Here is a 23,569-nt window from a genome sequence, read left to right as displayed (position 1 = left end):
TAAAAGCTAAACAAACAGCTGTAAATTCTGTATTATGGAAGTATTGTGAATACAGCAAAGAGTACAGGTGAGTGACAGAGCAGAGTTCAGGGCACTGACAGTGCACTAGCCCCTCTGGGAAAGGAAAGGGGACAAGGAATTTTTGAAGGTGAACTATGCAGCAAATTTTGTGTAATCTAGCTATCTGAGCGAGAAACCTGAGAACGACACTGTGCAAACCCATGAATGAAGGATGCAAATATTATTATGTTTTTGGGGAAACTGAAGGAATCGCACTAATACCTGGCGAACTCCAAATTAAATTGTTAGTGGGCATCTCCAAGCTAGGTGCTACTCTAGTTCTCCTACAATGGAGTGGCCGAAATTTAGGACCTGTTGTTTATCCACAAGGAATACCAGGACAAAATTGGGTAACTTTATGCAGGTTAAAGACTTTCCATAAACCTTTCACTGTTGTTCCCCAAACCTAACAAGCATGTTCCCCCCATGAGAATACAGAGTCTGTTCTAGGTACAAAACTAATGCCTTTCAAATCCAACACATTTTGGAGTGATTATTAAAGAGGTAGATCACGTACATGGCCAGTCTGAAATTATACCTGCCCATCCCCCGTAAAACACAGTGAAGTCAGTCATCCAAAAATCTTCATGGACAAAATGTGAACTGGGTGAGGGCTGGAGCAATTATCTGGGGCTGTTAGCACAGTTGCAGTGTGTATGTCAATTAAAGGGGAAAGTTCTAGATGGTACATGGGATTCAGGAATGGTAATATGTTAAGTCTATTACAAAGTTACATGACAGGAATGTAAAAACTCAGTGAGTATAAGAGGTCTTTTACTGGCTTCAAGTGACTTTGCTAGAAACCTAGACTTTTGATGCCTGCCAAAATTTGCCAACATTATGAAAAATAAAGGCCAAATACCTGAAACTGCCTGGGTAGGCTGTCAAGAAAACCATGGATTTGCTTACAATGGCTGAAGAAAAACCTTATATAGCTGTTCTGCTCTATTCCTGGTACTTTCCTGACATAGCCTTAACAAATGACGTGACATTGAAGCCAGTGATTGTACTTAGAAAACCAACTTCTATGAGTAGCAAATTTTAATACAGACTGTGAGAAAACTAAGAAATATGACCATGTGTCCTGGTTTGAAGTAAAACTGAACACATTTTCTGTTTTGTAATTTTACTTTTTAGCTGGGCCTCTTCTAACTGACTAAACTCTGAAATTAACGGCATATTGTTCAGACACTGTTCACTCTCAGAGTGATAAGACCTGATTATACCAAGGAATGGTATGCAGCGAGGCTCTTGCTTACACTTATTGCCATAACAACCAAGGTCAGCTAACTTTGTTATTTGCCTCGTTAGAGGGTCGGAAGCGGAGAAGCGTAGAGGGGTCCCACCTGCAGGGAGGAGCGGACGGGACAGGTGACCCAAAACTGACCAACAGGGTATTCCATCCCATCTGCACCACGCTCAGTCTAAAAGATGAGGGATCAAAAGGTCAAGTCTCTTTCTTCAATGGCCGACATCTGAGGAGGACCCTGTCTGTTCGTCTGCCTTTGATCCTGATCCGAGCATTCCTGACTCCAGATCTGGAATTCAGCTCCTGTCCATCGCTGACTCCAGTCTGGGACTTTCCCTGTGTCTGCTGGTGCCACGATCGTCATCCTGGGAGCTGGATACGGTTTTGTATATATTATATACTCTTTTTAAAATTATTATTATTTTATTTTATTATTATTTATTATTTCATTATTTATTATTATTTTCATTAAAGTAGTTTACTTCTTTTTCTAAACTCGTCAATCTCCTTATCTCTTCCTCTTCTCTCTTTGGGGGGGTGGGGGTGGGAGGGGCATCTGTCATTCTGATTGGCCAATCTGGCCAAAACCACAACATGTTATAACTAAGAAGAGTAACTGGCATGAGTTAAAGTAGTTCTTATTGAAACGTAGGTCTCTGTGGATTGATGTTCACTCCTGTTTCCCTGGACCCCATGGATTAGTAGAAAGTGGCGTCGGAGCAGTCCAACAAAAAGGTTCTGACATCCTGCATCCCCTCGGTGACTTTTGTAATTTTGAATGGTGTTCTCAGGAACTCAACAGATTGCGCTGTCTCCAGCCTCGGAGGTTATTGAGCCCCCCAGGTGGATAAGGCCCTGAGCAGCCTGGTCTGAGCTCAGAGCTGGCTGTGCTTTGGGCAGGGCTTGGAGTGGAGACCTCCTGTGGTCCCCTCCTGAGTTATCCTGTAATCCTACGAACTACAGCTCTTGGAGCACCCCAGCAGTTCCTGCACCTTTCTTACCTGAAAGAGCGAACGTACTCTGCTATGGCACCCTGGTAGGGCAGATTTTGTGGCCCAGCAGGACAGCAGGGCAGGCTGTGGTGGCACAGGAGCCCTGGTGGGGTGAGAGCCGCTTTGTTCCCTGCAGATGGGTGTAAGTGGGCACCTTACCAATGTGTACAATTACCCGACGGGGGAGTAGGTCTGATGGAGTCAGGCTCTTCTAGCGGTACCCAGTGACAGGAGCAAGGCAGCGGGCGCACGCTGAAACACGGGAAAATCGGCTTAAACGTAGAAAAGCACGTTGTTACTGTGAGGGGGGTGATGCACTACAGCAGGTTACCCGCGGAGGCGGCGGCAGCCCCCACCCTCGAAGACATTCCCGCCCCAGCCTCAGGCAACCGGACCGAGCGAGCCGGGGGTGGGACGTGCCGCCCACCCGGGGGTGCTCGGGGTCCCTCCCCGCCCCTCCCCTGCCCTCCCGCGGCCGCTCGACCTGCCTGCGCCCCGTCGGGGTGCCCAGGGGCCGACACCAGCGCCGCCGCCGCCGCCGCCGCCTCCCCGGCCTCGGCGCGGCCGCGCCCCCGCGCTGCCGGCCGCCGATCCGCCAGCCCGCCCCGCCGCCGCCGCCAGCCGCGGCTCCCCGCGGCGCGGAAGATGCTGCGGCTCTGCCTCCTCGCCGCGCAGGGTAAGCGGCGGCGGGGGACGCGCCGCACCGACGCCCCCCGCCGCAGCCCCCGGGCGCGGGGTGGGCGCTGCGGCGGGGTCCCCCGGCCCGCGGTCCCCGCTCCGGCCGGGCCGTGACCGGGGCTCGCTTTGTCCTTGCAGCTCTGAGTCTCGCCGGGGCCGCCTTGCTGTCACCCGGGTCGTGCGCCTTTGAGGACAGCGCCTGCGGCTACGAGTGGGACTACGCGCATCTGCCCTGGGCGCTGCACGGGGAAGGTAAGGGCGCTGCTGCCCCCCCGGGTGTACGGACACCCCCGGCCCCGGTGTAGGGCTCCCGCCTTTCCCCCGCCCGTACCGCTTCCCCCGGCCGCCCAGGGGTACACCCGCTGCCCACCGGGCGCTGCCGTGTCCCGTCCCCCCCCTCCCGGCCGGTACCGCGCTGCGCGACTTTCCCGGGGGCACGGCCGCACGGGGGTCCCTCCCGGCTGGAGTTTCGGTCTGTGGGTGTCGGTCCCCCGACTTGTGGTCTGCAGGCACGGCGGGGAGGCGTCCGCTCGGCCCCCCGCCCCCCGGCACGGGTCTCTCCCCAGCTTTCTGCAGGGTGCCTCAGAAACCTTCTTCCTATTTCTTTTACTTTCTGTGGGGAAAAGGTGTCTTTTATCAAACTCGTTGTAGGTGACTTACCCTCTTCCTAGAAAGAACACATCTATCAGCTGCATTATTGTTTGTTCTGAATGCATTTTGGGTTCTGCTGTAGAAGTGGATGCGTTTTCCAGGCAGGAGGCAATCTTTGTGAAGAGTTATCATTACAACATGTTCAATTAAGACTTTTCTCCATTTTATGGTACCTGCAGTGCAACACGAAAAAGATAAGCATTAGTCTTTCAGTAAGTTGTGTTAGACTTTAGTGACGGCAGTTGACAGAACAAAATCCAGTTGCTGTAGAGTTTCCATGCAACTGTAACTCTTAAGTTTTTAGTGTATGCTCCCAGTTTTTGACAGTTCGTATTTGAATCAATACGAACAAAGCAGAGACTGAACAAAGCTAAATACAACATGGTTATAACTAGGTAATAAAATAACTCAGTTTTGGTTATGTTTAGGCCACAGTGTCATTCATATCATAAAGTGAAAGCTGTGCTCACAGAGTGAAAGGCACTATGTGTTTTCAAAGCTTTTAAGATCCACAACAGGTGCCAACAATAATGAAGAGGTGAGTACAGATACAAAGAGACAGACACCTCTCATTACCCCTCATGGGTGCTCCATGCAAAACTGGCTGGTCCAGTTTTGTCATTCCACTTGTTACTCGGTTGATAATGAAGCTTTTTTCCTTTTTTTTTTTTTTCTGATTTGTAACCCAGTTCTCACATATGCAAAGTAACTAACCTTAATTGTTGATTTTTAGATTAATTGTTAGGGTTTGAAAATGTACGAAGCGTGCTAACTTTGAAAAGGCTTTGAGGATGTCATGATTAAAATGATTGCTTTTTCTCTTCTTTTTTTTTTTAATGTAAATATACATAGATTTTCCTGTATTTTTGAAGATACTAGTGGAAATTTAGTAACCATCTCTGCTTTCCCAGCTATGCTTCTTAACATCATGCCCTCTTAAGCCGCCTGTCTTGTAAGCAGCACTTCCTCCTCGTGATTAACGGGGAGCCACATGGTAGTGGTACTGGTTCAGCTCCAAGGGACTGTGAGATGCAGGGAGTTAATACCTGCGTGTGCATCATGTTGTGCAAATCCGTGCTACGGTGCTTCAAGAAACAGGGGAATTTCATCAGAGATTTGGATCAGCAGCAGCCTACTTTTTTTTGGCCCACAGAACACTGTTTTGGTTGTTGTAGTTTGATTTTTCGATGTGACCATAAGCATACCAGTGGTTACACAGCTTCTGTCATCATAGATCTTGTTTTTCAGAGATATATAACTGAACTGTTAAACTCTGGGAGGATACGTGGTACACCAGCTCTCTTAATAGGCACAGTTCTGTCAGCATTTCCATTATAAACCTTTTTTCTGCCATCTGTAATTTAATCATAGTAAGTCTTTTTTGTGCAAACATTTGGCACACAAGGTATTAGCTTCTTCTGAAATGCATTCATAGAATCCTAACTAAACCTAGTTGAAAATGGTTCATCCAAATCTATGGAGCAGGTGTGCAAAACCAGTCATCCTTAGATGCTCTTTTTCATCTAGTAAAACAATGCTCCTTTCGGCAGCACTGGGCCCTGGTATTTGCAGGTCAGTGTATGTACATGTGGTAATTTACTGGGAAAACAGAGGAACTGAAGGATGGGAGTGGCAGCTTAGCTTTGAATTGTTCCACTTCTCCTTGCAGTGCTTTGAAATTGTTTTATTGTTTTAAAATATTATTTGCAGTATAGAGCTATATACAGCAAATCTCTTACAGGGATTATCTGACTTGCAGTGCAAGTTCTTTCATTTTATAAATCTCTCAGTAGTGTGGTCTTGTGCCAAACTGTCAAGATGATGTAAATAAAACTAAAATCCTGCCCAGAAATTTCCACTCCATACTTGAAAGTTTTTTGCCTGGTTGCCAAGGAAGCCAATGTCTTCTGAAGGGCCAGGAAGAGAAAGGAAGTGTGAGGCTAAGTTTTACTTTTGTTTACAGCTGTGCATTCTCATTTAAACCAGTAGGTTTCTAAGGTTCAACTGCTTTTTTAAATGTCTCTGGCTTCTCTTGAGTATTCAGGTACTCCTGGGATAAGAGATTTCTTTTGTTTTTAATTTTAGAATTTTTAAAATTGAAAAGATTTTGATTTTTTTTTTTAAGCTAAAGTTTTGATAACCTGTAACTGACAGGCATTTTAGGGCCCTTTTTAGTCAAGTGCAAAAGGAAAATCAGACCAAAATAGTCTGTGCTAAAATGGATAGCTGTTTCACTCTTTACTGCCTTCCTCAAGACTGGCAAATGAGGCCCTAACGAAGTGGGTGTTTGTAGGACGCAAGAAACAAATCAGGCGTTTTACCGTAATATCTGTCCAGTGGACCTGTGCTCCCTTAAACCTCTGCTTCACTGAAACCCTCTGTACTCCTCAAGCTCTTTCACCTGGCTCTGAATTCGGGGATAGGACCTTCGAGGATAAGCATCAAGGTACTCTTCTTAACTGTCAGCTTTTTGAGTCAGTCATCTGCTAACTCAGTGTTTGCATTTTGGACTTACAATGATTTTTAGCAGGCAATCACCATGCAAAGGAAAATGTAAAATACAGAAACAGCTGAGGATATAGATTTCTTCTGATCTTACCTATGGCTGAGAAGCACACCCAGCTGAGGTCACGGCCCAGGCTGGGTAAATATAGCATTGTGCTTGAGGCAGCACATTTCCTAATGCGCCAGTTCTGTTTTCGGCGTAAGCTGGGAAGTCCTGTGCAAACGGGATGTGCCTCATGATGTGGGTGTTTGTAGGATACCAGCTACACGGGAAACACAGTCATGTTGTTGCATAGGAAAAGGGCACCATCCTGGTTCTGAAATCTGATGAGCAACAGGTGAATTGGTGTGTGATCAATACACTAATGATAAGATCCGCAAGCTTTAGGTGATTTGCTAGGACACATAAACCAAGGTGCCAACGGTCCATTTTAATTTCAGAGGCGTAGGCGTGCTCCCATAAATATTCTTGCATTCATGGTGCCTCTGAACAGCTGATTTCTTGTAAAAATCCAGGTACAGAATATAAGACAAAGCTTAAACTCCTTGGACCCAACTAATGGATGAGAAATTTAGAAAGCAGATCTATATTCATCACTCCTGTTGTATTTAGAGATAGTCGAGGAGCACAAATACCATGTTGTTTACCACTAACACCCACGGGTATATTTTGCGTGAGTTCACGTCCCGTTATGTTGGGGCATAAAGCTTCGAGGGTGCATAGTGCCTGGCTTCCACAGGAATTTACTTCTGTGTCAGCAGCATACGTGTTGCAAGGGAAAGACCTCGTTAATTCTAATACATACTGTCAGACTTTGTATGATAGGATTTCATCAAATAATCTTGAGATTTTGTTTAACCAAATTGCACATTTATTTCAGAGGATACATGTGCTTTGTCAGTGTTAACCAAACTTTAAAACAAAGGAGGATGCTCTATGTAATAGGCAGTAATCCTGAGTAGAGAAATAAGGCCACGTAGACCCACTTGAAACGGCAGTAGGGAACACGGCCTTACCTCAGTTGCAGCCATCCTGCAGGGCTGGATTTTGGCATTTTTTGCTTTCCTCCCAGGCCTGTCCAGCACAGAGCAAGCCATAACCTCACTGCAAGAACATCCTGATCATAGCATTATTATAGATAGGTTTCATTAGACAGAATAACTACCACACATCTTTTCTCTGGACAATGTTTACATTTTTTGCCAAGAATATCTGTACAGCATTTTCTGTGCCTGTGTCTGTGGGTATGTTTTGTTCTCAGTCTTCCTTCCTTTTAACAGAAACCAGTTTAATAGAGCTGCAAATAATGTGCGTTTGGCCTGTCAGCTCAAATTTGCACTAATGGAGCATGCCGTGCTGCATCTGCTTGCCTGGATTTAAGCATTAGATAAGAAATTTCTCTGCTACCACTGCAAGCTGCGGGGAAGAGCGGTTGTTTATATTAGCAATGTGTTCCGAAAAGCAAGTGATCATAGAATCATAGAATGGTTTGGGTTGGAAGGGACCTTAAAGATCGCTGACAGATGTGCCCATGCACTGCCAGTTGCGATGGACTTGGAGCTATTTTAGTAGTTGTGGCAGCAGGACTCGCACAGTTGTCTCCTTACCACCTCTGCTCTTCTGTGGAGAGCTGTCAAGCAACTTTCCCTGCCAATCTTTTGTAATGAGCTATGTGGCACTGAACTGCTAAACCTGTAACTGGTAGTTCATACGGCTGTATCCATCTGGCTCTCGTATGGTCATCAGGAGCTTTAAATGTGTATTTTTGTGTGTGTTGCTCTTTCCTTCTACAATTCTGGAAGTGTGTATTATTACTTCAAATCTCACGTCTCCAAAGATATATTTTAACAGCATGCATTTCAGAGCTTTTTAATAATGTTTTCTCTTTCTGCAGTATTCCAAAGGAGATTCATCCTTAAAAAGAAATAGACTTCATTCAGAAGAATGACGTCATAAATTCTGATACATATAAAAATAGCCTGATTTATATAAAAATAGCCTGATTGTCTTCTCCTTAAAACGTGCCTCCTTTTTGCTGGATTAGTCCAAGACTGTTTCTGTGATACACTCAAAACGGGCAACCATCAGGTAACAGTTCGTGGTGAGCGGGTAAGCAAGTAATACGGCTAACAACAGTGTCAGGAAACTGAAGTTTGTCTTTTGGGACATACTTATCCTATAGCTACACTTTAAAATGGTTTTAAGATGGAAAATAATTTCAGAAGACAGGCCAGCCATCGCAGGCCATCAGATAAGTCAGGCATGAGAGCAGCAGCATAAGGAATCTCAAATCTAAACATGGCTTGCGTACCATTTAAATAGCTTGTATTTACAGCTGTGCCATATGACTTAAAACTGACCTCTTTTGACCTAAGCGCCATCATCCTGAATGCCACATCATTTGGTTGTAATAGGCACAGTAATGAAACAGGTAATCACGGGTGATCCTAGATTTTGTTGCACAGCAAGTGCATTTCATATCCGATGTGTGCCGCGTCATCCTCAGTTACAAACCTACCGGCAGACAGATTGTCACGCCTGTAGTCTCACTTTTCTTTCTGCAGTACTTTGTAAGCGCATAGGAAAGTAAGCAATTTGAAAATGTAAAAAAGGTGTAACATTGCTGGCTTCGTACAAGGCTAAGATGAGACAAGTGGTCTCACAGGTTCGTGATACCTGTGTAATTGGGAGCTAAGTAGAAGGTTATTGAGGGAGGCTTGCACCAGCTTGTACCTCACTGCGGCAGAACCAGGCTGGCACCGCACAATGCTCGCTTGCTGGCAAGATTTTCAGCTGATAAATCCACCCCACCACAGAAGCTTATTGGTTTGTGTCTGCCAAACCTGTAGCCTGGGCATCTCTCACTGAGTGCCTTTTGATGGAGTGGAGAAGCCATTAGAACTGTTGAGTCTAGAAGCTCAAGAAGCTGTGTTCAACTCTAGTTGAACAACTAGAAGCACGTGGTCTGTTTTGCCTTGACCCAATAATTAAAATGTTTGTCTTCCTGGCCAAAATAGAATCATAGAATCATTTAGGTTGGAAAAGACCCTTGGGATCATCGAGTCCAACCATCAACCCCACTCTACAAAGTTCTCCCTTACACCATATCCCCCAACACCACATCTAAACGAGTCTTAAACACATCCAGGGATGGTGACTCCACCACCTCCCTGGGCAGCCTGTTCCAGTGTCTGACCACTCTTTCTGTGAAGAATTTTTTCCTAATGTCCAGCCCAAACCTACCCTGCTGCAGCTTGAAGCCATTCCCTCTTGTTCTATCACTAATTACCTGTGAGAAGAGACCAGCACCAACCTCTCTACAGTGTCCTTTCAAGTAGTTGTAGAGAGTGATGAGGTTTCCCCTCAGCCTCCTTTTCCTCAAACTAAACAGTCCCAGCTCCTTCAATTGCTCCTCATAAGATTTATTCTGCAGGCCCTTCACCAGCTTTGTTGCCCTCCTCTGCACTCGCTCCAGCACCTCGATATCTCTCTCGTATTGAGGTGCCCAGAACTGGACACAATACTCAAGGTGTGGCCTCACCAGTGCTGAGTCCAGGGGGACAATCACCTCCCTACTTCTGCTGGTCACACTATTTCTAATACAAGCCAGGATGGCATTGGCCCTCTTGGCCACCTGGGCACACTGCTGGCTCATGTTCAGCTGCTTGTCAATTAGAACCCCCAGGTCCTTTTCTGCCAGGCAGCTCTCCAGACACATTTCCCCAAGACTGTAGCGATGCATGGGGTTGTTGTGGCCCAAGTGCAGGACCCAGCACTTGGCCTTGTTGAAGCACATTCCATTAGCGTTGTCCCATCGGTCCAATCTATCCAAGTCTCTCTGTAGAGCCTCCCTATCCTCATGTAGACCAACACTCCTGCTTAGCTTCATGTCATCTGCAAACTTGCTGATGATACACTCTATGTCCTTATCAAGGTCATCAATAAAGATGTTAAACAGAAATGATCCCAACACCGAGCCCTGAGGGACACCACTTGTGACCGGCCGCCAGCTGGATTTAACTCCATTGACCACCACTCTTTGGGACCATCCATCCAGCCAGTGCTTGATCCAGCAGATCATATGCTTATCCAGGCCATGAGCCGCCAGTTTTTCCATGAAACTTCTATGGGGGACAGTGTCAAATGCTTTTTGAAAGTCTAGGTAGACAATGTTCACAGCCTTTCCCTCGTCCAATAATCGGGTCATCCTGTCATAGAAGGAGATCAGGTTCGTCAGGCAGGACCTGCCTTTCATAAGCCCGTGCTGACTAGGCCTGATCCCCTGCTTGTCCATTATATGACTTGTAATGGCACTCAAGATGATCTGCTCCGTGACCTTCCCTGCTACCAAGGTCAGACTGACAGGCCTATAGTTTCCCGGATCCTCCTTTCTGCCTTTTTTGTAGATGGGTGCTACATTTGCTACCCTATAATAATTGCATTTGGAGTGACAGCTGTCCTTCCTAGTCACTTCCAAGGTGGGGAAAAAACAGGCTTACTCTCACATATTTCTGGTACACTTAGACTCTTGTGTTCTTCTAATTTCTCCTCCACCTCTATTGCCATTTCTCCTGTACACTGCTCTTTGACTACTCAGCCACTACTCTTGTGTTAGCAGCTTGTTTCTTCTTGCTCTTTTCTTGCTCAGTCTGTCACCAGCAGCTTAATAGTACCATGTGTGAGTAGCATTCAGCCTTGCTTCAGCCTCTCCCTTATCTTGCTGATACCAGTAGGAAATCTGACGTTTTTCTTGCCCAGGTACAGCTTCTGTCCTAGGCTTCTGGGCAACAGCATTTTTATTGAACTGAGCCCACATTACAGTCAGTAGCACACTTTTTGCTCATCTTCAGAGGCAGGTCTTGTGGAAAAAAAATGGCCAAGAGCACTTTGTCTTCATAGAGGGCTTCAGCAGCAGCTGCCTGTGCGTGACACTCCTGATAAGTCTTGGCTTTCCATTTGCAGCAGGAGAACAGACGAATCCTAAATAGTTATCAGTGAGTCACTGCGTGAGAGATGAGTTTCAAAGCATTCCCTTCATCCACAGGATAGTAACATTCTCAGCAGTGTATTTTCACATACAGCTGTTAGTGATTCAGTGCTTAGAGAGTCAACAAGCTATTTTAGTGCATTTTACACGGGGCCATGGAGGCTGGCCTCAAGAGAGGGAGGACGTCTGTTAGAAAATTCGTGTTTATTGGATATACCTGAAACTCCTGACAACGGACTGGACTTTGTTTTGCATGAAAACAGCTGAAAATAGGTAAATTACCCCTAGAATTTGAAAAAAAAAAAAAAAATTGTAGTAGGGCAAAAGAGTGTTTGGGAGTGGTGGTGGAGGCTAAATCACCTCAGACAAACAAATAACTCGCATGTAACCCCGGGCAAAAAAACTGATTCCCTCCAGGTAGCAAGGCTTGTTACTCATTAGCAGGGTGGAGCAGCTTGTATGATTCTCTAGCACTGATACAGCACTGTAAACCACACTTAGCAAAATTCATATTGCAGCTTCCCGTTTCAAAATGCTGCATGTTTACATTAAAAACTAGCTGTGCGTCTGTGTAGCAGCCGCTCAGTAGGAGCCGTTAGCTCATGTGGAGATCACCTGGGCTAGCTTCAGTCTATAACGCAACTGCATGTGTTGCTTGCACAACCCACCTGGAGAGGCTGTGGTCACACTACTGCAGCTTGCACAGGTATGCAAGGTGACTATACCCAGATTTTTTTTTAATGGCTGCAGGGATCTGGGTACGTCTCAGTCAGACACTGGAGGCTGAGGTACGGCTTCCCACCTGAAATCACAGCTGCTGTGGCTGGCTTTAATAGGGCCCAGGATTAGGAAATCAGTCTAGCTTTGTAATGTTACCTTCTGCATTAATAGGAAGTTAAATAATAAGTTTTCAGCTGCTTTTGTACACAGGATGGATACTGACCTTGCAAATACTGTTGAAGTTTGCTAAAACACAAGTTCAAACATGCAAAATCACTTGCTGAAAACGGCTAGATAAGTTTTCAATGTTCTGAAAAAACGAAAGACTTAAATGAATCGATCTAAAGTTTCTTTTTAGTTTCTTTAATTTCAGGGTGCATGAATGGCGTGAATTTTACTGAGCAATAAAACTGCTGACAGGCAGTACTTTGTGGTCATTGCACTTATTACACTACATGCATAATCATGTTGAAAATGAAGATAAGAGCCAATTGTTTGCCAGTTCATTTCTTTGAAAGGAAGAGAAGGTATTTTCAGTTTTCAGTATAAATTTTCGGTCAAGATCTAGTGTGTATCAGGATCTGTAGTGAGAAAAAATAAGCTTGCACTGGTGCTGAAGAGTGACCACAGACATTTCAGAAGCGTTTCTACTAGTAAAAAGGACTTGTTCACCTTGCATATGGTACAGACTGTTCAGAGTTGTAATCTTATTATATAGGACGCTATCAAGTGGAAATCTTTGAAAGCTTATTGAAAAAATAAACCAAAACCAGTTACAACTAGTTGTCTTGCATTCTTTTTTTTTTTTTTTTTTTAGTTCTCCCATTTTATTACCTTCTGAGATTTTTTTTATCCCCAGCCACTGTGTGCAAGAGCAGTGCACTACAGGCAATGCTATAATTAGTGGGCTGATTAAACTTATCAAATGAGGTTAAAACAACAGAGCTCTTTTCCTTTAATCTTTCGTTTTTTACTGTCTTAATATCACTTTGTAGCAGTAATGCTACAGAAGGCCAGATAAAAGGCCAGTGTAGTCATCCATGTAACTTCATACGATGCTTTGACTGCCTAGAAGCCGTTACATCATTTGAACATATTTTATGACTCCCATTTAAGAGAGTCACATTTTAAAGCGTCTTTTGGCCAGTCCTTCCCTGTGGTTCTAGGCAGCCAAAGATTCAAGTCTGATTATTATAGCTTTTCATACAGTAATCAAGCCAAAGATTCCTACAATTTTACATAAGAATATTAGTGCCCACCACTTCAGAAATGCTCTTTGATTGACAGAGTGTTTCTTCTACACTATATGGCTGTTCCTCCAACACATTTTCTTTTGGCAAACATGGCTCAAGATCAGTATATTAGACAACTCTAGTAGTCTGAGTAATTGTGTTGGTGTACTTTGAATGTTGTTTTAAATAGATGTATTCTCTGATAAAGTATGAGCTACATGTTACTAACACTTTGGTCTGTTCTGAAAACCTCGCAAGTCCTAGTATGAAGATATCCATGAATCATGGTAATTAGATTTCCATTTGAAATATCAGCCAAAGTCTTTTAGGAAACAGAGTCTTCACAGTTTTCAATTAGCGAACCATTAAAATACTTAAAGAGGCTCCGTTGTAACTTGATGAGTTTCCTCAAATTTGCTGGGCCACAAACTATTTCATATTAAAAATGTAGGAAGAGCTACAGAAGTAGAAGGGCAGATTATGGCTGTTGCATACAAAACCACAGCGAGATGCAAAATTATCAAAGGATGTCATTCTCCAGATTCTCTTTTTTTTTCTGGTGTTACATCGTAACGATCGATCAATACTGTAAGAGTGTTGCTTCATCTAGCACCCACGGTTGAACAAAGGTTGAAGCATGCTTCTGTGTGACAGTGGTGTCTAGGGAAATGCTATTGCATTCAGGTTTGGAGCAGATCAGTTTGTGGCAAAAAGTCATGCCTGGAGGGTAAGGAAGCTCGACACTCCTACCTGCTCTGTGAATAAGCAGAAGATTTCCCTGTTTTCTGATAATAACATTAAAGATCATGTTTTAATGCACTGTATCTAAGAACAAAGTTTAGATTAACTATGTATACAGTTTTCTTCAATAAAGCCCTAAGTGTGCCACAAAGCACTTCCTACTTGCAGTAGAAATCCTCAGCTGATGTATAAATGGAATTGTCCAATGTCTCTTCCTGATTCATTTGTAGATCTTGCAATGAAAATGTGTCCCCTTTCATAGGCCTGTTTTACATCTGCTGAACCATGTTTCTTCCAGCCTGGAACACAGTTTTTTGCTTTTCAGTAACTATCACAAACATGTCTCGAGAAGCCCCTTGAAGAAGGCTGGTGTCAGCAGGTAGGATGAGTACTCTGTGAATTATAGAAAGGATGCAAACATCATTTTAATGTCTGTCTCTTCACTCCAGGGTTAGATAATGACATTGGTGTCTGGCTATGAGAACCCAGGCTTGCCTCATATACACATGGCTATAAGGCAAAGTTGCTTCTGTGTTAAAGTCTTCATGGGTATTACAAGACTTGTGAGCACTGGAGGGTCCTTTGTGAGCACGTTCCATGTGTTTTATGCTGTGGCAGACTGAAGCGCTCTAATTATTTTCTGTTATCTTGCAGAAGAGTCATCAATTCTTCTGGGCATAGGTTGAGAATAGCAGGGTGGAAGGGAGCCATACGTCCAGGGGCTATAATGGAGGGATACAGATTCTTCATTGCATGGGGTAGGTAGAAGATATGTCTGAGAAATAGTGTGGAAAGGATGAGTGGGCAATAGATACTTTTCTATGTCCATGCAGCTATTGAGCCATACCACTAAATCCCTGAGGAGTCAGTAGTCTTGCCCTCAGGAGAGTGCACCTGAGCCTTTCAGAGTGAAAACCCATGAGTTCTGCCTTAATTGGTCTTCCTTGTATTTTTTCCAGAGTGACGATAATTTGGTTTGCCGTGTATTTTCGTTGGAAATCAGTAATACTGACTTTCTTGGGGAGTTACAGATAACACTCTGACTTTCCCCTGACTCTATTTCCTGTTCTGGATGTTGGCAGGTCTTGGATGGCACAGCTTTATTGCAGTGACTGGGTATAATAGCATCTCAGCCAGATAATTTTGGATAGCATCTGAATTTTTTGAGTTGCCTTCAATATGCTTTCTGTGTTCAGAAATCTCTTAGTTTGCTTAAGTTTGCTTAAGTTTGCTTAAGTTCATATACATACTGGGAAGCAAATGCATAAATACAGTGTTGGGTCTTAAGGACTTCATCTAGAAAATCTGAATGGAGGAAAATACAATAGGAAAAAGACAATAGGAAAATTTATTTTATTTTCCTTTAAAGAAAGGGGCATGTCCCCTCTCATAACCAATGTATTCCGTATTTAAACATTTTTCTGAGGGAACATTATGACTGATTTTATTACTATTGATATTTGCAAGACTATATTCTTTCTGATGGGGAAGGCAACATGAGCTGCAGCCAACGTGCGGATGATAAAGAACTAGAGCTGTCCTATGGCATGGCTGCTCTCTCACTGCATGCATGCTGCATGTAGTAGAAATGCCCAAAGGCATACTTAAAAAACTGTTCTCAAAGGGGGAAAAATTGATTTGTCTCTTTTGCCTGTTTGGTGTATAAAGGCACCTTAGGTGGGGTCAGTTTACAAATATGAAGTCTAGGATTCTCTTGCTGGAGAACTAGCTGTAAACTTAGCTGCTGAGGCCGTAGCACCAATGAGAAGCTGAAGAACAAGGAAAGAGGGCTTCCAGTCTTAAATTGAAACTTTTTCAATACGTTTAACACCTATTTACATTTCACATACCTGGAAATTCTGTTTGGTTTTTTTTTTCTTTGTTTGACTTTCTATACCTGTAAGATCCTCATAGAGAAGCTGATGAAGTATGGGTTGGATGAGCAGAGGTGAGGTGAGGATTGAAAACTGGCTGAATGGTTGGGCCCAGCCCAGATGGTGGTGATCACTGGAACAAAGTCCAGTTGGAGGCCAGCTGCTAGTGGTGTACTCTAGGGGTCAATTCCAGGTCCAATCCTATTCAACATCCCCATTAATATCTGTATGATGAGGTAGAGTATACCCTCAGCAAGTTTGATGATGATACGAAACTGAGAGGAGTGACTGATGCATGGGAGGGTTGTGCTGGCCTCCAGAGGTAGCTCAGCAAGCTGGAGAAATGGGCTGACAGGAACCTTATGAAGTGCAACAAGAAGTTGCAGAGAGGAAAAACCCTGTGGCAGAACGCGTGCTGGGGGCTGCCTAGTTAGAAAGCAGCTTGGCACCTGGGGGTCCTGATGAATACCAAGTTGAACATGAGCCAGCAAAGTGCCCTTGTGGCAAAGGCAGCTAATGGCGTGCTGGGCTGCATTAGGAGGAGTGTTGACAGCAGGTCAAGAGAGGTGATCCTTCCCCTCTACTCACCACTGGTGAAACCCTATCTGGAGTTCCGTGCCCAGTCCTGGCCTCCCCAGAGCAAAATAGATACGGACAAACTGGAGAGAGCCCAATGAAGGGTCACGAAGATGATGAAGAGACTGGTGTGCATCTCTCCTAGGAGGAAAGGCTGCAAGACCTGGGACTGTTCAGCCTGGAGAAAAGAAGGCTCAAGAGGGATCTCATAAATAAACATAAGTACCTGAGTGGAGCGTGCAAAGAGGACAGAGCCAGGCTCTTTTCAGTGGTGCCCAGCGACAGGGCGAGAGGCAGTGGGCACAAACTGAAACGTGGGAGATTCCCTCTGAACATCAGGAAACACTTTTTCACTGTGAGGGTGACTGAACGCTGGCACAGGTTGCCCAGGGACGTTGTGGAGTCTCCATCCTTGGAGATTCTTCATAGCTGCCTGAACGTGGTCCTGGGCAACTGGCTGCAGGTATCCCTACTTGAGCAGGGTGGCCAGATCAGATGACCTCCTGAGGTCCCTTCCAACCTCAACCATTCTACAGTTCTGTGGTATCTTCACATTTTTGACTGCAAGCTAAGAAAAGACCTACTGCAGTGGTCTTTCAGAGAGAATTCCACCCACAATGAAGAACGTGAGAATTTCTGGTACTTTTTAAGGTAAGAATTAAACAGAATAGTGATGTGTATGTGTATATGTCTGTGTCCATTTCTGTGTATGTATATATGAAATCTCTGCACCCTCACTCAAGAGAAGAAATGAGAATTTGTTGAAGGTCCACTGTTAGATGAAAGATCTCTTAATTGTTGTTAACAGAATATGGACAGCTTGTTCCTTGCTGGTATTTTTGTGGCTTGATTATCATGTAGCTAAGGTTTTCTAATGCTCATGGCTGCAAGATTTCATGGAAAATAGATAAGCTAAGGCATAGAACACTGATGCATTTTGCGAAAGGGTCTGTTCTTCATCATTTCCTACTTTTTTAGTAATTTCCATTTGAAGACGTCTTGTCTTTGGTGTGTGCTGTTTTACACATGGTTGTTATCCTGAGGAAGCTTTAGCAAAATAGTTCTGCTCCGTCTAATCACTCTTGGCAGATCATTCTGCAAATGAACCTCCTTGACTGAAAGTCCCGTCTCGCAGCTGTTTAGCCAAAGTGAGTTGAGTTCATTTAAGGCTGTATGACAGCGTTGACAGTAACTGCCATCGTTGTTTAGTGGAGTCAGCAGGGAGGCAGACGAATGAATGGGTATGGACTCTGAGTTGTTCACAGTCTACGCTGCCTTGCATCTGTTTGGGAAATAGAGGCTTTAATTCTCCCAAGCCATATATCTCCAAGCTGACCTGCAGTTCGTTATCAGTATTTATTACTGTTGTCTGCTCTTAGCAAATCCCTTCTTCTCTTGTTCCCCCATGTGCCAGGTGCCTAGTGTACAGAAAAGTGTATTCCCTGCCTTAAACATATACACACTTGTGGCAAGCAGTCACAAAAACCTACAAGCTCTAAGTAGAGGCTGTAACCAGAAGACCAGAGACTTGGAGACACATTTCCATGTGTCACATCACACTTCACAATCTTACTGAGACCATTTTCATCCCTCGAAAATCATACCTGAGTACCCAGGTGTGTCCTGTATGGTTATGGCAGAACAACAGTTATTGGATAATGCCGTTGGTTTTATATCTTGCCTGGAATCTACAGTGAGTAATTTTCCATTATAGAGCCTTACAGTTGGTGCCATCCTTAAGAGTTCAGTCGAAAATTTACTCAATACAGGCAGCAAGAACAGGAGCTTTTAGTACTGCTCAGACTTTGAGCCGTAGCTTAAGAGCAGTATACTCCCATAGCTGTGAACAAATTTGTACCCTTCCCAGTAATCATAAGATCAATGGTTATGGTTTCCCTAAATGTAATTTAGGGATTTGTGTTTGTGATTGTTTAAATTCCTCAGTTCTTGTAAAGGGAAGTAAAGGCTGCCTTAAGTGCTAGAGTACATACACATACACAAATGAAAAATGCAAATACAAGCATCCTGGTACCTGGATTTTTAAAGTGTACCCAATATAGCAACAATAAATGTTTAAGAAAACCAGAATTACTTGGACATTTTTCCCTTAGGGATATACCTTGGAGACATGATACTGTCCAGGGCACAAACAATGATAAAATTTGTCAGCATGCAGAATAAAGTGTGTTTACAAGTCTGTGCATGTGCAACAAGCAGTTGCATATACAGCTTCACAGTACTTACTGTAAGCAAACCAGTTATTTACATCTTCATATACATCCTTGAAAACTTACACGTAGCTATAGTAGTGCTTCATTTTAAGTTGTTGCTTATAGCATTTCAAGCAGGATGATGTAACATTTCAGGTATGCATACATATAGCTAGGTAGTGTTAATCTAAGCTTTTGCTTTGTATAAGATTAGTTGAAGTTTAGTAACAAGCAGGAAGAGTTCAAACACACGAATCTTTACTAGTTCCTGTGTAGTCATTGCTTTGCATTTTAATTCTTACAAGGCCTTTTGCAGAGGGCTTTTTTTTTTGTGGCCAAGAATATTCGTGTGTGCTTAAGTGGAAACATGAGAGGATTTATACCAATACCAGATTGTTCTCTAAATATAGCGACTTCCAGTGCTTATTTTAAACTAAGTGTCAAACTGGAGAGTTATTAGGGCAGTAACTGTAGTTTGTTTGAAAAAGAAGAGAGAACTTCGCACAGTGAAGTTGTCATATATGGAAATAAGATGAATGGTATGTGTAGTTTGGACCACCACATGTAGGTAAAAAGCGAAGAGCTGTAATCAGTGTTTGTTTTTCTATGAAAGAGCACTCATGAATTTGGAGTAGACTTCACAGCGGGTGGGTGTCAAAGCCAAAAACAGAGTTACATGATCAATCACCCCTTACTAGCAGAGGACTCCAGTAATCTTTTCCTGTGTTGGGTCAGCTTTTTCTGCTGGCTAGCCTTTCCAGAGTTGCTTAGCTTTTGTGCTGTTTCTTTTTGACAGACCATTTTGTGTTTTCTCTTAGTCACTGCTATGCCTTTAGTCAACCTGGAGATTATGCCACTGTTCTTAAGAGAAGTAACCTAGCTGCTTACTGCAAGATTGCATGTGGCACCTGTTGTCAGCTTAGATATCTCTGCTACTCAAGAGAGAGAGAAAGTGAGACAGAAAGGAAGAGCTCCAGCTGAAGCCCAGAGCAGTAGAAGTTTCTGTTTGAAAATATTCAAATGATTCTGTGAAAAAAGAAAAAAAAAAAGTAATCTTTGAAACTTACTGGAAAAGTAAATTGTTCCCTGCTGGACACCTGCATTAGGTGAACCTGCCTCTTGAGGCCTTTTCGAATTTGGTGATTGTGCAATCCTAGTTTGTACAGCATGTGTATGACCTGTATTGTACTGCAGGAAGGTCCCTGAGAGGGAGGGGTTGCAGTCTGAAGGGGCCTTATAATAATGCATTGCCCTGTCCTGATGGAAGAAGGCAGCCTGCAAGATCTTTTGGAGAGAGATGTTTGCAGGCTGTACCTATACAGTGGGTCTGTACATTTCACTGATGCTTCTACTAACATGTTGCTGAGGAGGTTGCATGATGTGTGCAGGAAATCTTCTGCAGCGTTTCCATTAGCGCTTCTGTGGTCACTGTTATCCACTGAGCTACCTGAAGGCTACAAGAAATACAGCCCTGCAAGGGCATGGATGACAGTCTAGAGTGATAGAGATTGTCTCAAGTCACGAAGGCATTAGATAGTGAGACCACAGTAAATCTATTGAGAGGGGTGCTGAAGGAGTCTAGGTCAAATAGGAATTGATATGCACCATGAAATTTTTATGGAATCATGGAATGTGTTGGGTTGGAAGGGACCTTTAAAGGTCATCTAGTCCAACCCCCCTGCAGTAAGCAGGGACATCTTCAACTAGATCAGGTTGCTCAGAGCCTCATCAAGTCTGGCCTTGAATGTCTCAGGGCTGGGGCCTCCACCACCTCTCTGGGCAACCTGTTCCAGTGTCTCACCACCCTCATTGTGAAGAACTTCTTCCTAATGTCTAATCTAAACCTACCCTGCTCTAGTTTAAAACCATTGCCCCTCGTCCTATCGCTACGTGCCCTTGCAAACAGCCCCTCCCCATCCTTCCTGTAGGCCCCCTTCAGGTACTGGAAGGCCACTATAAGGTCTCCTGGGAGCCTTCTCTTCTCCAGGCTGAACAACCCCAACTCTCTCAGCCTGTCTTCATAGGAGAGGTGCTCCAGCCCTCTTATCATCTTTGTGGTCCTCCTCTGGACCCGCTCCAGCAGGTCCATGCCCTTGTGCTGAGGGCTCCAGAGCTGGACATAGTACTCCAGGTGGGGTTATACTTGACCTGGAGTCACAGCTCTGCTTTTTAACCTCTTTAGCTCTTCCAGCATTTTATGGAGGTGAATTGCCAAAGAACAAACCTGAACGTTTTCCCAGAAAGATGAGAGAGTTATAAAAATTGTGAAATACCGAGTCCTCTATCCCAGCTGCTTCTGCTGCCTATCATCTGTAGCTGATGATAGCAGCCTTGTGTCAGCAACGTGCCTGCAAGCACCCATAGCCAAAGAGCAATAAGCTGTGATGGAGGATGGACCTGCTCTGTGACAACTTCTGTAAGTGTCAGAAATGAGAATGAGATGGGCTGTTCAGCTCCAGACTGTTATTCCGGAGGGGAGTACATTAACTTACTCTCTGGTCAGATGCAAATCAAACTGATTACATAGGCATTACTCCAAATAATTGACTTTGCTGTTATCTTCAGTGATGACATATTTTTAAACTAACATTAATTAAATTAATGAAGTACTCTATAATAATTGAAATTAATGAAGTACTCTAAACTAATTGCTTTATTCTCCTATCCTGCCAACTTATTCCGCAAATGCATTCATATTTAATATCAAAGAATCATAGAACGGTTTGGGTTGGAAGGGACCTTCAAAGATCATCTAGTCCAACCCCCTTGCCATGGGCAGGAACATCTTTCACTAGATCAGGTTGCTCAAAGCCCCGTCCAGTCTGATATGAACACTCCCAGGGACGGAGCATCCACAACTTCTCTAGGCAACCTGGTCCAGCGTCTCACTGCTCTCACTGTAAAAAAATTTCTTCCTTATGTCCAATCTAAATCTGCCCTCTCTCAGTTTAAAACTATTGCCCTTTGTCCTGTCACTGATGCCTTGGTAAAATGTCTCTCTCCATATTTCTTATAAGCCTTCTTTATACATTGAAAGTCTGCAATAAGGTCTCCCCGGGGCCTTCTCTTCTCCAGGCTGAACAACCTCAACTCTCTCAGTCTGTGCTCCAGCCCTCTCTGGTCATTTTTGTGGCCATCCTCTGGACCTGCTCTAACAGGTCGATGTCTGTCTTGTGCTGTGGACTCCAGAGCTGGATGCAGTTCTCCAGGTGGGGTCTTGATGAGAGCAGAGTATAGGCGGAGAATCACCTACCTCAAACTATTGGCCACGCGCCATGCTTCTTTTTATACAGCGCAGGATACAGTTGGCTTTCTGGGCTGCAAGCGCACATTGTTGGCTCATGTCCAGCTTTTCATCCACCAGTATCCCCAAGTCTTTCTCTGCAGGGCTGCTCTCAATCCACTCATCTCCCAGTCTGTACTGATAGTGGGGATTGCCATGACCCAGGTGCAGGACTTTGCACTTGGCCTTCTTGAGCTTCATGAGGTTCGCATGGGCCCACTCCTCAAGCCTGTCCAGGTCCCTTTGGATGGCATCCCTTCCCTCCAGAGTGTCGACTGTGCCACACAGCTTGATGTGATTTGCAGACTTGCTGAGGGTGTACTCAATCCCACTATGTATGTCATTGATGAAGAGATTAAAGATTATTGATCCCAGTTCAGATCCTTGAGGGACACCACTTATTACTGGTTTCCATTTGGACACTGAGCCATTGACTGTAACTGTTTGGATGTGGCCATCCAGTCAATTCCTTATCCACCAAGTAGTCCATCCATCAAATCGATATCTCTGTATCAAAGATCGTTCTCAATATCTGAGAATTTTCTGGGGTTAACAAATGGCTGATAGTTGAATATCATAATATTTGACTCATCTTGACCAGTCTCTGAATTTTGTTGAACCTCATGTTTACATTCAGCTATACTACCATGTTTCTTTCATAGCTGGCACAGAAATATACTACAACAGGTCTGTCTGATGAGTACAGTTCTATTGCGGTGGAATTTGCTTTCTGTTTGTTTACATACTTCATTATTAGGATCATGTCTGTTTGCATGACCGGTTGCCCAGGTTTCCATATGTTGTAATTCTATGGCAACCCTTGTACTAATACAAAATATGACAGTACACAAACTAAAAGCAAAGTTTCAGCTTTCCTGGAACAGAAAGTACACTTCTCCTTTTCAATAAATCTTTATTAAAAAGGACACCCTGAGGCTGAATTCTAGTACCTAACTCTGAGTTGTTGTGTAAGGGCATTCAAAAAGGTGAGGTGTGATTTTATTTGAAAATTCAAGCCATGGTGCTATAATGGGAAACTCCTTCATCACTGCTCTGTAGAAGAAATAAATCATAATGTTAACCAGACACTATCAAAGTGTGACCATTTTTTTTTTGATATAACCAGAAACTCCCACGAGAAGGGTAAGTATCTTTAAAAAGTGGCCTACAGTTGCTTTTCAATAAGAAAGACCTACTAAACTATTACATCGTCCCATCAGATGTCTACGTACCCTTTTTCCCTGCATAGAAGGGATATAAATGTAGCCCAGAAGGAAATGTTGATGTTAGGCATTTTGGATGTCCTGGAGAATTCAGCGAATGAGTAAAGAAGGCAATGAGCCTGGCAGGAGACGCTGCGTTTGTGCAGGTCACACCAGCAATAGCAAAGCCTGTGCGCAGTGTTCTGTAGTCGAGTGCCTGATGGGGCCCGTCTTCATCAGTTTAACCATGAAAATTAGTCATAGGGAACGCGCATGTCTGCCTCAGATCCTGCACCAGAGGACTCCTTTCCTGTCCAAATGAGGTTGCCAACTGCTTCTTCTGACATTTCCTCCATGCCAAAGAACAAATGCCAAGAGATCTACAGGGAGGTGCAAGGGGTGTCGGTAGCTGCCAGCCCTCTGCCTGTCGCTGACCTGCCTGTCTGCAGGACTCTGCCATATAGTCATTTCCCATCGTCTGGCAGGCAGCCACAGCTTTTGGTTCATGTGAGAGGTAATTTAGCTTGTGCTTAAGCGTTTCTATCTAGTGGTCCATTGGCAATCCCTTAGGCCATGATTAAACAAACTTTTCAGTTGATGTCATTTTC

The 23,569-nt window shown here is 44.1% G+C and overlaps 1 protein-coding gene across 2 annotated transcripts in view; it reads left to right on the top strand.

The window, feature by feature from the left end:
- The first annotated feature begins 2,868 nt into the window (after positions 1–2,868).
- Positions 2,869–23,569, top strand: part of MAMDC2 (MAM domain containing 2) — a 64,927-nt gene continuing 44,226 nt past the window's right edge. For both annotated transcript variants that reach the window (XM_063321013.1, XM_063321014.1), the window contains exons 1-2: positions 2,869–2,977; positions 3,118–3,231. In XM_063321013.1, the coding sequence (XP_063177083.1) occupies positions 2,947–2,977; positions 3,118–3,231 (145 nt within the window). In that variant the 5' untranslated portion in view covers positions 2,869–2,946. The remainder of the gene's footprint in view (positions 2,978–3,117; positions 3,232–23,569) is intronic.

Source organism: Chroicocephalus ridibundus, chromosome Z (genome assembly GCF_963924245.1).
Source record: "Chroicocephalus ridibundus chromosome Z, bChrRid1.1, whole genome shotgun sequence".
Classification (NCBI taxonomy): Eukaryota; Metazoa; Chordata; class Aves; order Charadriiformes; family Laridae; genus Chroicocephalus; species Chroicocephalus ridibundus.
The sequence above is the reverse complement of the archived record's forward strand: the minus strand, read 5'-3'. Positions and strand labels throughout refer to the sequence as shown.